We start from the raw sequence: 15,072 nt of genomic DNA on the forward strand, positions 1-15,072 counted from the left end.
CACGGCTGTTACCACGGTACTGTAGGTACAGGGACTACAACATGACACGGCTGTTACCACGGTACTGTAGGTACAGGGACTACAACAACATGACACGGCTGTTACCACGGTACTGTAGGTACAGGGACAACAACTGACACGGCTGTTACCACGGTACTGTAGGTACAGGGACTACAACATGACACGGCTGTTACCACGGTACTGTAGGTACAGGGACTACAACATGACACGGCTGTTACCACGGTACTGTAGGTACAGGGACTACAACAACATGACACGGCTGTTACCACGGTACTGTAGGTACAGGGACTACAACATGACACGGCTGTTACCACGGTACTGTAGGTACAGGGACTACAACATGACACGGCTGTTACCACGGTACTGTAGGTACAGGGACAACAACACATGACACGGCTGTTACCACGGTACTGTAGGTACAGGGACAACATGACACGGCTGTTACCACGGTACTGTAGGTACAGGGACTACAACATGACACGGCTGTTACCACGGTACTGTAGGTACAGGGACTACAACATGACACGGCTGTTACCACGGTACTGTAGGTACAGGGACTACAACATGACACGGCTGTTACCACGGTACTGTAGGTACAGGGACAACATGACACGGCTGTTACCACGGTACTGTAGGTACAGGGACAACAACAACATGACACGGCTGTTACCACGGTACTGTAGGTACAGGGACTACAACATGACACGGCTGTTACCACGGTACTGTAGGTACAGGGACAACAACATGACACGGCTGTTACCACGGTACTGTAGGTACAGGGACTACAACATGACACGGCTGTTACCACGGTACTGTAGGTACAGGGACTACAACATGACACGGCTGTTACCACGGTACTGTAGGTACAGGGACAACAACATGACACGGCTGTTACCACGGTACTGTAGGTACAGGGACAACATGACACGGCTGTTACCACGGTACTGTAGGTACAGGGACAACAACATGACACGGCTGTTACCACGGTACTGTAGGTACAGGGACTACAACATGACACGGCTGTTACCACGGTACTGTAGGTACAGGGACAACATGACACGGCTGTTACCACGGTACTGTAGGTACAGGGACAACAACATGACACGGCTGTTACCACGGTACTGTAGGTACAGGGACTACAACATGACACGGCTGTTACCACGGTACTGTAGGTACAGGGACAACATGACACGGCTGTTACCACGGTACTGTAGGTACAGGGACTACAACATGACACGGCTGTTACCACGGTACTGTAGGTACAGGGACAACAACATGACACGGCTGTTGCCACGGTACTGTAGGTACAGGGACTACAACAACATGACACGGCTGTTACCACGGTACTGTAGGTACAGGGACTACAACATGACACGGCTGTTACCACGGTACTGTAGGTACAGGGACTACAACATGACACGGCTGTTACCACGGTACTGTAGGTACAGGGACAACATGACACGGCTGTTACCACGGTACTGTAGGTACAGGGACTACAACATGACACGGCTGTTACCACGGTACTGTAGGTACAGGGACAACATGACACGGCTGTTACCACGGTACTGTAGGTACAGGGACTACAACAACATGACACGGCTGTTACCACGGTACTGTAGGTACAGGGACAACATGACACGGCTGTTACCACGGTACTGTAGGTACAGGGACAACAACATGACACGGCTGTTACCACGGTACTGTAGGTACAGGGACTACAACATGACACGGCTGTTACCACGGTACTGTAGGTACAGGGACTACAACATGACACGGCTGTTACCACGGTACTGTAGGTACAGGGACTACAACATGACACGGCTGTTACCACGGTACTGTAGGTACAGGGACAACATGACACGGCTGTTACCACGGTACTGTAGGTACAGGGACTACAACATGACACGGCTGTTACCACGGTACTGTAGGTACAGGGACTACAACAACATGACACGGCTGTTACCACGGTACTGTAGGTACAGGGACTACAACATGACACGGCTGTTACCACGGTACTGTAGGTACAGGGACTACAACATGACACGGCTGTTACCACGGTACTGTAGGTACAGGGACTACAACAACATGACACGGCTGTTACCACGGTACTGTAGGTACAGGGACAACATGACACGGCTGTTGCCACGGTACTGTAGGTACAGGGACTACAACAACATGACACGGCTGTTACCACGGTACTGTAGGTACAGGGACTACAACATGACACGGCTGTTACCACGGTACTGTAGGTACAGGGACAACAACATGACACGGCTGTTACCACGGTACTGTAGGTACAGGGACAACATGACACGGCTGTTACCACGGTACTGTAGGTACAGGGACTACAACATGACACGGCTGTTACCACGGTACTGTAGGTACAGGGACTACAACATGACACGGCTGTTACCACGGTACTGTAGGTACAGGGACTACAACATGACACAGCTGTTACCACGGTACTGTAGGTACAGGGACAACATGACACGGCTGTTACCACGGTACTGTAGGTACAGGGACTACAACATGACACGGCTGTTACCACGGTACTGTAGGTACAGGGACAACATGACACGGCTGTTACCACGGTACTGTAGGTACAGGGACTACAACATGACACGGCTGTTACCACGGTACTGTAGGTACAGGGACTACAACATGACACGGCTGTTACCACGGTACTGTAGGTACAGGGACTACAACATGACACGGCTGTTACCACGGTACTGTAGGTACAGGGACTACAACAACATGACACGGCTGTTACCACGGTACTGTAGGTACAGGGACAACATGACACGGCTGTTACCACGGTACTGTAGGTACAGGGACAACATGACACGGCTGTTACCACGGTACTGTAGGTACAGGGACTACAACATGACACGGCTGTTACCACGGTACTGTAGGTACAGGGACTACAACATGACACGGCTGTTACCACGGTACTGTAGGTACAGGGACCAACATGACACGGCTGTTACCACGGTACTGTAGGTACAGGGACACAACATGACACGGCTGTTACCACGGTACTGTAGGTACAGGGACTACAACAACTGACACGGCTGTTACCACGGTACTGTAGGTACAGGGACTACACAACATGACACGGCTGTTACCACGGTACTGTAGGTACAGGGACTACAACAACATGACACGGCTGTTACCACAGACGATGAGGTTTATTAAATAAATCAATTAAATGGGAGGTAATTTTTCTTTAAAGGAATGCACATGAAATACATATACTACATGACCAAAAGTATGTGGACACCTGCTCGTCAAACATCTCATACTAAAATCATGGGCGTTAATATGGAGTTGGTCCCCCTCCTTTGCTGCTATAACAGCCTCCACTCTTCTGGGAAGGCTTTCCACTAGATGTTGGAACATTGCTGCAGGGGACTTGCTTCCATTCAGCCACAGGAGCATTAGTGAGGTCGGGCACTGATGTTGGGCGATTAAGCCTGGCTCTCTGACCCTGTTCCTGGAGAACATCCTTCCTGTAGGTTTGAACTCTGACCCTGTTCCTGGAGAGATACCTTCCTGTAGGTTTTAACTCCAACTCTGTTCCTGGAGAACATCCTTCCTGTAGGTTCACTCCAACCCTGTTAAAACCTACAGGACGGAAGCTCGAACCGGGTTGGTGTTCAAACCTACAGGAGCGATGTTCTCCAGGAACAGGGTTGGAGTTAAAACCTACAGGAGGGATGTTCTCCAGGAACAGGGTTGGAGTTAAAACCTACAGGAGGGATGTTCTCCAGGAACAGAGTTGGAGTTAAAACCTACAGGAGGGATGTTCTCCAGGAACAGAGTTGGAGAGCCCTGGTCTATATATACATTTCTTTTAAACATAGATCTCTGCCTAGATGTCTATTTTGCTTGCTTGAATAAGTCCAGTTGCTCGCATGTGCATTTACACAAGAGACGCTAGAACCTCTAGTGAGATAACAACATCATTTTCCAATTAGAGCATTATAATGAGAATACACAATGGAATCAAAAATCACATTTTCATGGTCTCACTTTTACAGTCTCCAGGAATTGACCAACAATATGGAACAAAGATACATTATTATTCTTTTTTAAGTATCCTACAAAGACATATCTTCACCATATGCTACACACCATCTCCAAGGTAGATGAACTAAAAACTTGCTTTGCTATGCCTCATCTTACTCAGGACTCTTGTTGTATATCCATTATCCATTCCAAACACAAACGGTATTCAGCCGTCACAACGGTATTCAGCCGTCAATACACTTCTGTTTCTCTTCCTTCACACACACACACACACACATCATTTACAATCCCACTACACTATATCTGTATTGCATATTGCCCCAGCAACTGTTATCTTTGACATTTCAAAGCCTTAAACAACTGTACAGACACACATAAACATACATTAAACCATACTGAACATGTAATATATATACACACACACACACACACACACGCTACCGTTCAAAAGTTTGGGGTCACTTTTTGAGTTCCTCTGTCCAGTGTCAACAGTGAAGAGGCGACTCCGGGATGCTGCCCTTCTAGGCAGAGTTCCTCTGTCCAGTGTCTGTGTTCTTCTGTCCATCTTAATCTTTCCTTTTTATTGGCCGGTCTGAGATATGGCTTTTTCTTTGCAACTCTGTCTAGAAGGCCAGCATCCCAGAGTCGCCTCTTCACTGTTGACGTTGAGACTGGGGTTTTGTGGGTACTATTTAATGAAGCTGCCAGTTGAGGACTTGTGAGGTTTCTGTTTCTCAAACTAGACACTCTAATGTACTTGTCCTCTTGCTCAGTTGTGCACCAGGGCCTCCCACTCATCTTTCTATTCTGGTTAGAGCCAGTTTGCGCTGTTCTGTGAAGGGAGTAGTACACAGCGTTGAACGAGATCTTCAGTTTCTTGGCAATTTCTCACATGGAAAAGCCTTCAATTCTCAGAACAAGAATAGACTGACGAGTTTCAGAAGAAAGGTCTTTGTTTCTGGCCATTTTGAGCCTGTAATAGAACCCACAAATGCTGATGCTCCGGATACTCAACTAGTCTAAAGAAGGCCAGTTTTATTTCTTCAACAGTTTTCAGCTGTGCTAAGATAATTGCAAAAGGGTTTTCTAATGATCAATTAGCCTTTTTAAAATGATAAACTTGGATTAGCGAACACAACGTGCCATTGGAACACAGGAGTGATGGTTGCTGATAATGGGCCTCTGTACGCCTATGTAGATATTCCATAAAATAATCTGCCGTTTCCAGCTTCAATAGTCATTTACAACATTAACAATGTCTACACTGTATTTCTGATCAATTTGATGTTATTTTAAAATGGACAAAAAAAAATAGCTTTTCTTTAAAAAACAAGGACATTTCTAAGTGACCCCAAACCTTTGAACGGTAGTATATGTATATATATATGTATATATATATATATATATATATATATATATATATATATAAAAAATTTATTTCCCCACTCTATATGACAATAATACTGATCAGTCACTACAATATAAACAATATATTAATAAATCATTTTTTTTTTATCTGTACACATACCTACAAAAACTGCACCATTTACAGCAGGGTTATCATACAGATCCGGTCCTCGAGCCCATTCAAATCCTTTTTATGTATTTTTTTTAGGGGTGAGGAAAAGAGGGTTTTGTTTTGAGGAAAACAATCTCAACTGATATTGAAACTGTAGAAGTGATAATGAACCTATATTTATAGTCTCTTTACTCTGTCCAACGTGCTAACAGTAATCAAAAACAAAAAAGCTAGACAGTCAGGGAGCATCGAATATCCAAAAGCGATGGACGGTAGACATTTTTGCAAATATAACCAATTCTAAAGTGCAGCCCTCCGGATCTCGCTGAAGAAACGAATGCGGCTCGTTGGTCCAAAATATGTTTGAAAACCCTGATTTACAGTTAAGAGAATTCATGATCAACAAAATAAGAACATTTACAACATGGAATTTATGTTCAATAGGACATCTTAAAAACACACAGGTGAAATGTCGTCGTCACACTGAATAAAACTGTAGACAAAGTATACTATCTATAGTATAGATATAGATCTAGTCAAAACTATCATTTTTATGACAACTTGGAATTTAATCTAGTTTTTTTGGGGAAAAGGAGAGTATGTTTGATGTAAACACATTAAAAGATGTTGGACCCACACATATGATGAGTATACTTTGCTGATATCGACATATTTCACACTGAGGGGAATGGAGGGAATTAGACACCTAGTTCAGGAGGGGAGCAACATATTGGGGTCTAGTTCAGGAGGGGAGCAACATATGGGGGTCTAGTTCAGAGGGGAGCAACATATTGGGGTCTAGTTCAGGAGGGGAGCAACATATTGGGGTCTAGTTCAGGGGGAGCAACATATTGGGGTCTAGTTCAGAGGGGAGCAACATATTGGGGTCTAGTTCAGGAGGGGAGCAACATATTGGGGTCTAGTTCAGGAGGGGAGCAACATATTGGGGTCTAGTTCAGGAGGGGAGCAACATATTGGGGTCTAGTTCAGGAGGGGAGCAACATATGGGGGTCTAGTTCAGAGGGGAGCAACATATTGGGGTCTAGTTCAGGGGGGAGCAACATATTGGGGTCTAGTTCAGGGGGGAGCAACATATTGGGGTCTAGTTCAGAGGGGAGCAACATATTGGGGTCTAGTTCAGAGGGGAGCAACATATTGGGGTCTAGTTCAGGAGGGGAGCAACATATTGGGGTCTAGTTCAGGAGGGGAGCAACATATGGGGGTCTAGTTCAGGAGGGGAGCAACATATTGGGGTCTAGTTCAGGAGGGGAGCAACATATGGGGGTCTAGTTCAGAGGGGAGCAACATATTGGGGTCTAGTTCAGGAGGGGAGCAACATATGGGGGTCTAGTTCAGAGGGGAGCAACATATTGGGGTCTAGTTCAGGAGGGGAGCAACATATTGGGGTCTAGTTCAGGAGGGGAGCAACATATTGGGGTCTAGTTCAGGAGGGGAGCAACATATTGGGGTCTAGTTCAGGAGGGGAGCAACATATTGGGGTCTAGTTCAGGAGGGGAGCAACATATTGGGGTCTAGTTCAGGAGGGGAGCAACATATTGGGGTCTAGTTCAGGGGGGGAGCAACATATTGGGGTCTAGTTCAGGGGGGAGCAACATATTGGGGTCTAGTTCAGGGGGGAGCAACATATTGGGGTCTAGTTCAGGGGGGAGCAACATATTGGGATCTAGTTCAGAGGGGAGCAACATATTGGGGTCTAGTTCAGAGGGGAGCAACATATTGGGGTCTAGTTCAGGAGGGGAGCAACATATTGGGGTCTAGTACAGGGGGGAGCAACATATTGGGGTCTAGTTCAGGAGGGGAGCAACATATTGGGGTCTAGTTCAGGAGGGGAGCAACATATTGGGGTCTAGTTCAGAGGGGAGCAACATATTGGGGTCTAGTTCAGAGGGGGAGCAACATATTGGGGTCTAGTTCAGGGGGGAGCAACATATTGGGGTCTAGTTCAGAGGGGAGCAACATATTGGGGTCTAGTTCAGAGGGGAGCAACATATTGGGGTCTAGTTCAGGGGGGGAGCAACATATTGGGGTCTAGTTCAGGGGGGGAGCAACATATTGGGGTCTAGTTCAGGGGGGGAGCAACATATTGGGGTCTAGTTCAGGGGGGGAGCAACATATTGGGGTCTAGTTCAGAGGGGGAGCAACATATTGGGGTCTAGTTCAGAGGGGGAGCAACATATTGGGGTCTAGTTCAGAGGGGGAGCAACATATTGGGGTCTAGTTCAGGAGGGGGAGCAACATATTCTGAGAGTTTCACCTCAATGAGCAGGACTTCCTGGTGTGTTTAGCGTCGGGTGTATTTAGCGGTCAGTGTTTTCTTATGTGCGGCTAACACAGCCCTCCCTCGTAGTCATCGTCATCCTCAGCGGAGGCAGCGGGTGCTCCGGCGCCCCCCTGTGGTGGCTTTGCAGTCTTCTTCTTCGCTCCTCCTCCAGGAACCTTCAGGGAGATGGCCAGCTTGGCATACTGAGAGTAGAGGGGGATAGATTACATCAAGAGGGTTTGTTTCCGACTTCTTGTATTGTTTCTTCAAGTGTATGAAACTTGTGGAATTGGATCTTAAAAAGCATGGTTTCAAATACTGTTAGACAGTGGTAGCAGATTGGCATACTGGCAGTGTAAAATACTCTTGTATAGAGGGTTACCCTCTGCAGGTTAAGTGTCAACATCACTAGACAGCGTGAGGGTTTGGTCAGGGACCCATCGCTAGACAGCATGAGGGTTTGGTCAGGGACCCATCGCTAGACAGCGTGAGGGTTTGGTCAGGGACCCATCGCTAGACAGCGTGAGGGTTTGGTCAGGGACCCATCGCTAGACAGCGTGAGGGTTTGGTCAGGGACCCATCGCTAGACAGCGTGAGGGTTTGGTCAGGGACCCATCGCTAGACAGCGTGAGGGTTTGGTCAGGGACCCATCGCTAGACAGCGTGAGGGTTTGGTCAGGGACCCATCGCTAGACAGCGTGAGGGTTTGGTGAGTGACCCATCGCTAGACAGTGTGAGGGTTTGGTCAGGGACCCATCGCTAGACAGTGTGAGGGTTTGGTGAGTGACCCATCACTAGACAGTGTGAGGGTTTGGTCAGTGACCCATCACTAGACAGTGTGAGGGTTTGGTCAGTGACCCATCGCTAGACAGTGTGAGGGTTTGGTGAGTGACCCATCGCTAGACAGCGTGAGGGTTTGGTCAGTGACCCATCGCTAGACAGTGTGAGGGTTTGGTCAGTGACCCATCGCTAGACAGTGTGAGGGTTTGGTGAGTGACCCATCGCTAGACAGTGTGAGGGTTTGGTCAGGGACCCATCGCTAGACAGCGTGAGGGTTTCGCAATATGAGCTGGGTATAGTTGAGACATTCAAGGACAACTGAACTGTCGACTTGTGATAACGTTGAAACTAATAACTGGAAAGAGGCCTCCCCACCCTAGGGAGGAGAAAAACTGTTAGAAATGGCTAGGCTTGCAGAAGATGATGAAACATGTTGCAGAAGGGTGATAACCAATGTATGTGAACTTTGGAAAAATACAGCCCACCTAAAGAGAGGTGGAGTTTCTACTGATGTGAGTTCATTTGTGTGTGTGTGTGTGTGTGTGTGTGTGTGTGTGTGTGTGTGTGTGTGTGTGTGTGTGTGTGTGTGTGTGTGTGTGTGTGTGTGTGTGTGTGTGTGTGTGTGTGTGTGTGTGTGTGTGTGCATGCTATAAAAAGATTGTGTTCTCATTTTGAAGTCAGAGCGCTCTCTGAATAAAGGACTGATCTATTGCAGAATCTGAGACTTTGTCTAATTCTTTATTAAACCGGAGATTTACGACCTCTGGGGAAATAGACAAAGCTTGAGTGATAGTTGAGTTCAACCACTGGGATAAAAAAAATTCTCGTGACAACCGTACAGTTGTGTGAAGTGTTAACTCACGTCATTGTCCATGTACTTCAGCAGAGCAGAGTTACACACGCGATGCACCTGGTCCTCGTCCTGCTCGTCATATCCCTGCAGTAACGTCTCCATAGCCACGCAGTCTTCACTCCCACTGTAGCCTGGGAGGCTGCAGGAAACATGAAATTATATCACCAGACTACAATCCATAGTCTATAGCCCAATTACGGTTTTCAGGGGTTTCCACTGTATTTATTACACCTGTTGGTTCCTTCTAGATCCAACAGTGGGAGTGTAACAATTCAGATAGACATTTCTGTGGCTCTAGACAAATGTATTCAGTCATAAAGAAGTTCTTACCTGTAACTCTCTCTGACACACTTGTCTGCAGCCACAAAGTCATTTCTGTGAAGATGAACCAGAACCTGTGCTGTTGTTTTCTAAGAGAAAAGACCAAGATCCAACATTTAATGATCTATATTTTACACCTCTACCAATACCATGAACCACATAGCTGAAAAGGGCAATGCTGGAAGACACCAAATAGGATATTATTCCAATAGATCATCAAATGCATATGCAAATGACATAAGAACGTACCTTAAAGCAAGTGGGATAATTCTCTATATCTTTATACATGTTCTTCTCTTTTTGGAGGGCGGTTGCCGCTTCATCCAGTCTGTCATCAAGTTCACAAAGACAGAACAGTGTTAGAACAGCGAGTCAGGACCAGCCACAATACTTTGCTGCTTATAAATGCTTTGTGAAGCATCTATGTAGTGCTTATGAAGCCTTTATGATGTCCTATGAAGCTTTTTTTTAAAGCTGTTATTCGTTGTCTTCACCTGCGTAATCTGACCAGCAGTCTGGAAGCTTTCCCCAGGAGCTCAGCTGACTGACGTAAGCGGTCCTCATTCTACACACAAAACAATCCGTTAAATCAACTCAACTTATTAAAAGCAACTTCCCTGTGGTTCAGTTGGTAGAGCATGGTGTGTGCAACGCCAGGGTTGTGGGTTCGATTCGCGGGGGGGGGCAGTACAAAAAGAAAAAATAAATGCATGAAATGAAATGTATGTATTCACTACTGTAAGTCGCTCTGGATAAGAGCGTCTGCTAAAATGACTAAAAATGTAAAATGTAACTTCTCTTACTTAGAATATGCTATTAAAACGTCCAACTTACCTCAAACACACCCGCCGCCTGTTGATACAAGTCCACAGCTTTCTCTAAACTCACAGGCTCGATAAGTCTAGATAGGAAAAAGTATGATTCAAATAAATAAAAAATAAAAAAAACAGGGTGATGTGTACTCCCCCCCCCCCAAAACAACACTGGTCAGGAACATATCAAAAACACCAAATCAATAAAGTAGACAGAGGTGTATAGTCTGGAGTAGTACTTACTTCCCGGCCCTGTCCAGAGCCATGGCAGCGGTGTCTGGAGTACCGTTCTCTACGTAGATCATACTGGCCTTCTCTATGTACTGGATCGCCTCAGGCATCTTCTTCAAGTCCTGTCACACAGCAGAGGACATGGAGCAATGACTACCTATTTTTACACGTGCTATTTTGTTGTAGAGTATCAATATTATTTTTTTTTGGGGGGGGGGGGGGTGAGTCAATGATGCTCTCGATCATATGGTACACAGCATATAGTGTCAAAAAAATGTAAAATTAAAAGGCTTGTTCCTTCCCATATTTGTCCGCGGTTGTATATTAGGTATTATGCAGATATTACATGGACATTGGGGAAACTCACCTTCATCATCATACCTGCTTGTTCGATTGCTCTGAAAAATAAATGCATATCTTAGAAAAAGGGAGTAAAAAAAAAAAGTCTCACATATAAAAGTATTGAATGGTATTAATAAACAAAAAGTCTCACATATAAAAGTATTGAATGGTATTAATAAACAAAAAGTCTCACATATAAAAGTATTGAATGGTATTAATAAACAAAAAGTCTCACATATAAAAGTATTGAATGGTATTAATAAACAAAAAGTCTCACATATAAAAGTATTGAATGGTATTAATAAACAAAAAGTCTCACATATAAAAGTATTGAATGGTATTAATAAACAAAAAGTCTCACATATAAAAGTATTGAATGGTATTAATAAACAAAAAGTCTCACATATAAAAGTATTGAATGGTATTAATAAACAAAAAGTCTCACATATAAAAGTATTGAATGGTATTAATAAACAAAAAGTCTCACATATAAAAGTATTGAATGGTATTAATAAACAAAAAGTCTCACATATAAAAGTATTGAATGGTATTAATAAACAAAAAGTCTCACATATAAAAGTATTGAATGGTATTAATAAAAAGGCCTTGTGGAGTCCAAAAAAATGTGATTTTTCTCTGTTGGAAAAGACAGCCTGAGATTTCTGCCTGTTTTGGTGGGATGGAGTTTTTGGTCTGCCTGGTGACATCACCAGGTAAATTAATTAATAGACCAATAAGAAAGAGTTCCAAACCACTCAACCAATAAGAGCTATTTTTCAGTTTCCCCCTCCCCGACAGTCCTAGCAAAATTCTTGCTTGAGAAATTGTTCGTTGCTAAGAAGCTATTTTTATTTATTTTTGACCATTTTAAAATTGACAACAATCACAGTAAGGTAGTTAATTGTTACCCAGAAATGATTTGATATTGAAATAAAAACATCTGCATTGGCCCTTTAATCTCAAGTATTCATATGGAAAACCTTACTTTGCTGCATGAAACAACGCTTTGTTTTCTGTGTGGTACTCTGCCTCCTTCAGGTAGGCATCCTTAGCTTGCTCAAACTGTTTGGCATTCTTGAAGCACACCGCTGGGAATGCAAACACAGATTGTTTATCAGACTGTAAATACATGGTATGGAGTGTTATCCTTCCTATACGTTTACAGAATGTGAACATACTAACCAGCTTTGGCATATTCTGATGCAGCACTGTCAAAATCTGGCTTCCATTTTGTCATGCTTGTCTTTAAACTGCAAAATGACATGCAAGAAAAATTTATATTTTCAGGGGTTAACAGCACACACAGCAGCCATAACAATAGACCTCGACAGAAGAGCTAACAACATCAAGTTAGTCACAAACACAGTAGTGATGGGAAGTTCGCCTCTGTTTACCGACTCGGATCTTTTCAAACTCGTTCAGCCAAAAATAACTCATCTTTCAACTAATGTTGTTCATTTGATTCAATACCACCCAGCACACCCCTATTTGCAAACGATTAAAAACTCGAAAGAATCATGATTCTACAAGTCTCGTGCACCATAGGGTTTTTGTTTTTCAGTTCAATAACTCAAGCATAGATTGTTTTTAATTTAGAAGAAAAAAAAAGTTACCAAACTAAAAGCCATGAGTAACTTGGTCTAAAAGAATGGCACTAATTGGTCTTTTTGGTGGTGCTGTTATAAGCAGTCTCACTTAAACCTTCATATCCGATGCCCTGTTTGACCTAGACATGAAACTTTGAATGTAGGAGTCTTTCCTCACAGTGAACAAATTTGCCTCAAGGACCCATAAGGTCCATCAGAATTGATTTTTTTCCTCCATCTTGGAAATGTTGGAAAACCTTTTGAAAAGCGTATTCTCATGAAATAAGTCCAAATAACATAAAATTCTGTATGTAATAAGTTAAATATGTAAGTTATGCTTAAAAATAATAATGAAGAAAAAAAAAATTGTATTCTTATGCACTAAGTCAGATTCAGTCCAAACGCAATATTTTGACTCATCACAATAGTCCCCAAACAGTTTGAGAAAATAACACTGACGCATTCCAAGATGGCCACCCTATAACAGTAGACTGCATATTAGCACTTACACAAACAAAATACTTCATAAATGGTCTCCTCATGAACCACAGTACCAAATGACACCATATTTACAATGTAGACCCATGGTACATGTCTTAACACAGTTTGAAGCTAAGGGATTGGTCAAAAGATGTCTTGAGTTATTGACAAATCAACGCGTCCATTCAAATCACTGTGAATCCACTCCACTCAACAGTGGTTTATAAACTTGAAACTTGTCATCGCTGTCATGGACGTCCCTAAAATTGACCACCATTTGGTATTGATATCAAAAAAAAAAAAAAAAAATCTAGATAAATATTTTACTCTAATGTTCAAAATCATTTGCAATCATCTCCTCATTAACCATACATCAGATTCCTAACAGATTTTGATTGCACATCAAGCAAAAATAGTTCCTACACGAGTGCTTGCTTTGTTATCCAACTAATCTTCTGTCATCCTGTCCATTGCTGTCGCAGGCAGCTATATTTGGAGTTGTTGTTTGTGACAGACTTATAAAAAAAGTGTGCTTCAAACAATGTCCATTTGTGATTACTAGACTTACAAATAAGATTATTTATAGATGCCTTTTAAAAAACGAGATATAGTTGCGGCCACAACCGGACTAGACTGTGAACGACTCTTGGCGGACTGTGAACGACTCTTGGCGGACTGTGAACGACTCTTGGCGGACTGTGAACGACTCTTGCCGGACTGTGAACGACTCTTGGCGGAATGCAACTGCTTGACCGCGAAAGATTGGTTCTCGAGTGTTGAGCAGAGGATGGCTGTGTATGTTTTGGTTCTACAATGAGGTGTAATATCAATAACATGCATTCATTCTTGCACCATGTTGCTATCAATTATCAGTGTCTTTTTCTTCTCTATGCTGCCTGCAACATGATCGATTTATTTTTTCTGCGTGCATGATACAGGTCGGAGCACATCTCCGGAGCCGCTGAGCGAGTATTATGCTGTGTAGTCGAAATAATTACGGTCAGGTCAAACGAACAAATCACTTGGGAGAAAACGAATCATGACTCTCGAGTCAGTAAACAGAGTCGTTCAAAAAAAAATTATAATAAAGAATCGTTTGCGAACAGCATATCACTATAACACAGTGGCCTTGTTGTGGTTTGCAATGGATAAGGATATTACAATGGAAAGGCATGCACAGCCACTGAGCGGGCAGCGAAGTACCGTTACCGTACCGTTACCGCAGCTAGCTGGCTAACATTAACTAGCTGATGAATGAATACATCCGCTGACTGGCCAGATTAGAAGGATAGCTAGCTACTTCCTACAAATATAGCTAACTAATTAACTGTAATTCAAGGACAATGTCGTAATGTTAAGTAAATTCTGGTTATTTCACATCTTGTCAACAACTAAAAAGGTCAGATATTTTTTTGGACAATGTTACTAGCTAGCTAGAATTCGTAGAAGCATCTAACAGGGTCAGCGATGCTAGCTACAGTACCGTTAGTTACCGTTAGCTAAATCAAAAACAACCGCGACTTGACATACTTTTTCTCCGCTTTAGCGATGTGTTCATGGGCTTCGTTTATTTTGGACGCCATGGTCAAGGGTGCTGTCGTGATCTTCGACAAAATCTGTCGAGCAGATGTTATTTGTGGAGAAAAATATCTAACCGAGGACGATGATAAACAAATTCTGTTGGTGTTTTGGATAGCAAAAAAAATGTCCACAACGTCAAACTACAGATTCCCGGATGGCACGGCGCAATGCACCACAGTCCTTATAGATTAGACTGGAAGGAGAGAGAAATAGTAATGGCGTCTTTTTGTAGGCAGA

The 15,072-nt window shown here is 43.6% G+C and overlaps 1 protein-coding gene and 1 long non-coding RNA gene across 2 annotated transcripts; one reads left to right on the forward strand and one right to left on the reverse strand.

Annotated features, from left to right (window-relative positions):
* Window positions 1–30: 30 nt before the first annotated feature.
* Window positions 31–536, forward strand: LOC123741594 (uncharacterized). Its single transcript, XR_006769042.1, has 2 exons — window positions 31–70; window positions 438–536. It is a non-coding gene; the product is annotated as an uncharacterized lncRNA (long non-coding RNA).
* A 5,216-nt stretch (window positions 537–5,752) lies between these two features.
* napgb (N-ethylmaleimide-sensitive factor attachment protein, gamma b) lies at window positions 5,753–15,072 on the reverse strand. Its single transcript, XM_045714416.1, has 11 exons — window positions 14,785–15,072; window positions 12,371–12,438; window positions 12,174–12,276; window positions 11,214–11,244; window positions 10,859–10,968; window positions 10,638–10,704; window positions 10,298–10,368; window positions 10,053–10,131; window positions 9,813–9,892; window positions 9,492–9,621; window positions 5,753–8,053 (listed from the first exon to the last, which is right to left on the reverse strand). The coding sequence occupies exons 1-11, from the start codon at window positions 14,835–14,837 to the stop codon at window positions 7,916–7,918; spliced, it is 930 nt and encodes a 309-aa protein (XP_045570372.1). The 5' UTR covers window positions 14,838–15,072; the 3' UTR covers window positions 5,753–7,915.

This window comes from Salmo salar, chromosome ssa03 (assembly GCF_905237065.1).
Source record: "Salmo salar chromosome ssa03, Ssal_v3.1, whole genome shotgun sequence".
NCBI lineage: Eukaryota > Metazoa > Chordata > Actinopteri > Salmoniformes > Salmonidae > Salmo > Salmo salar.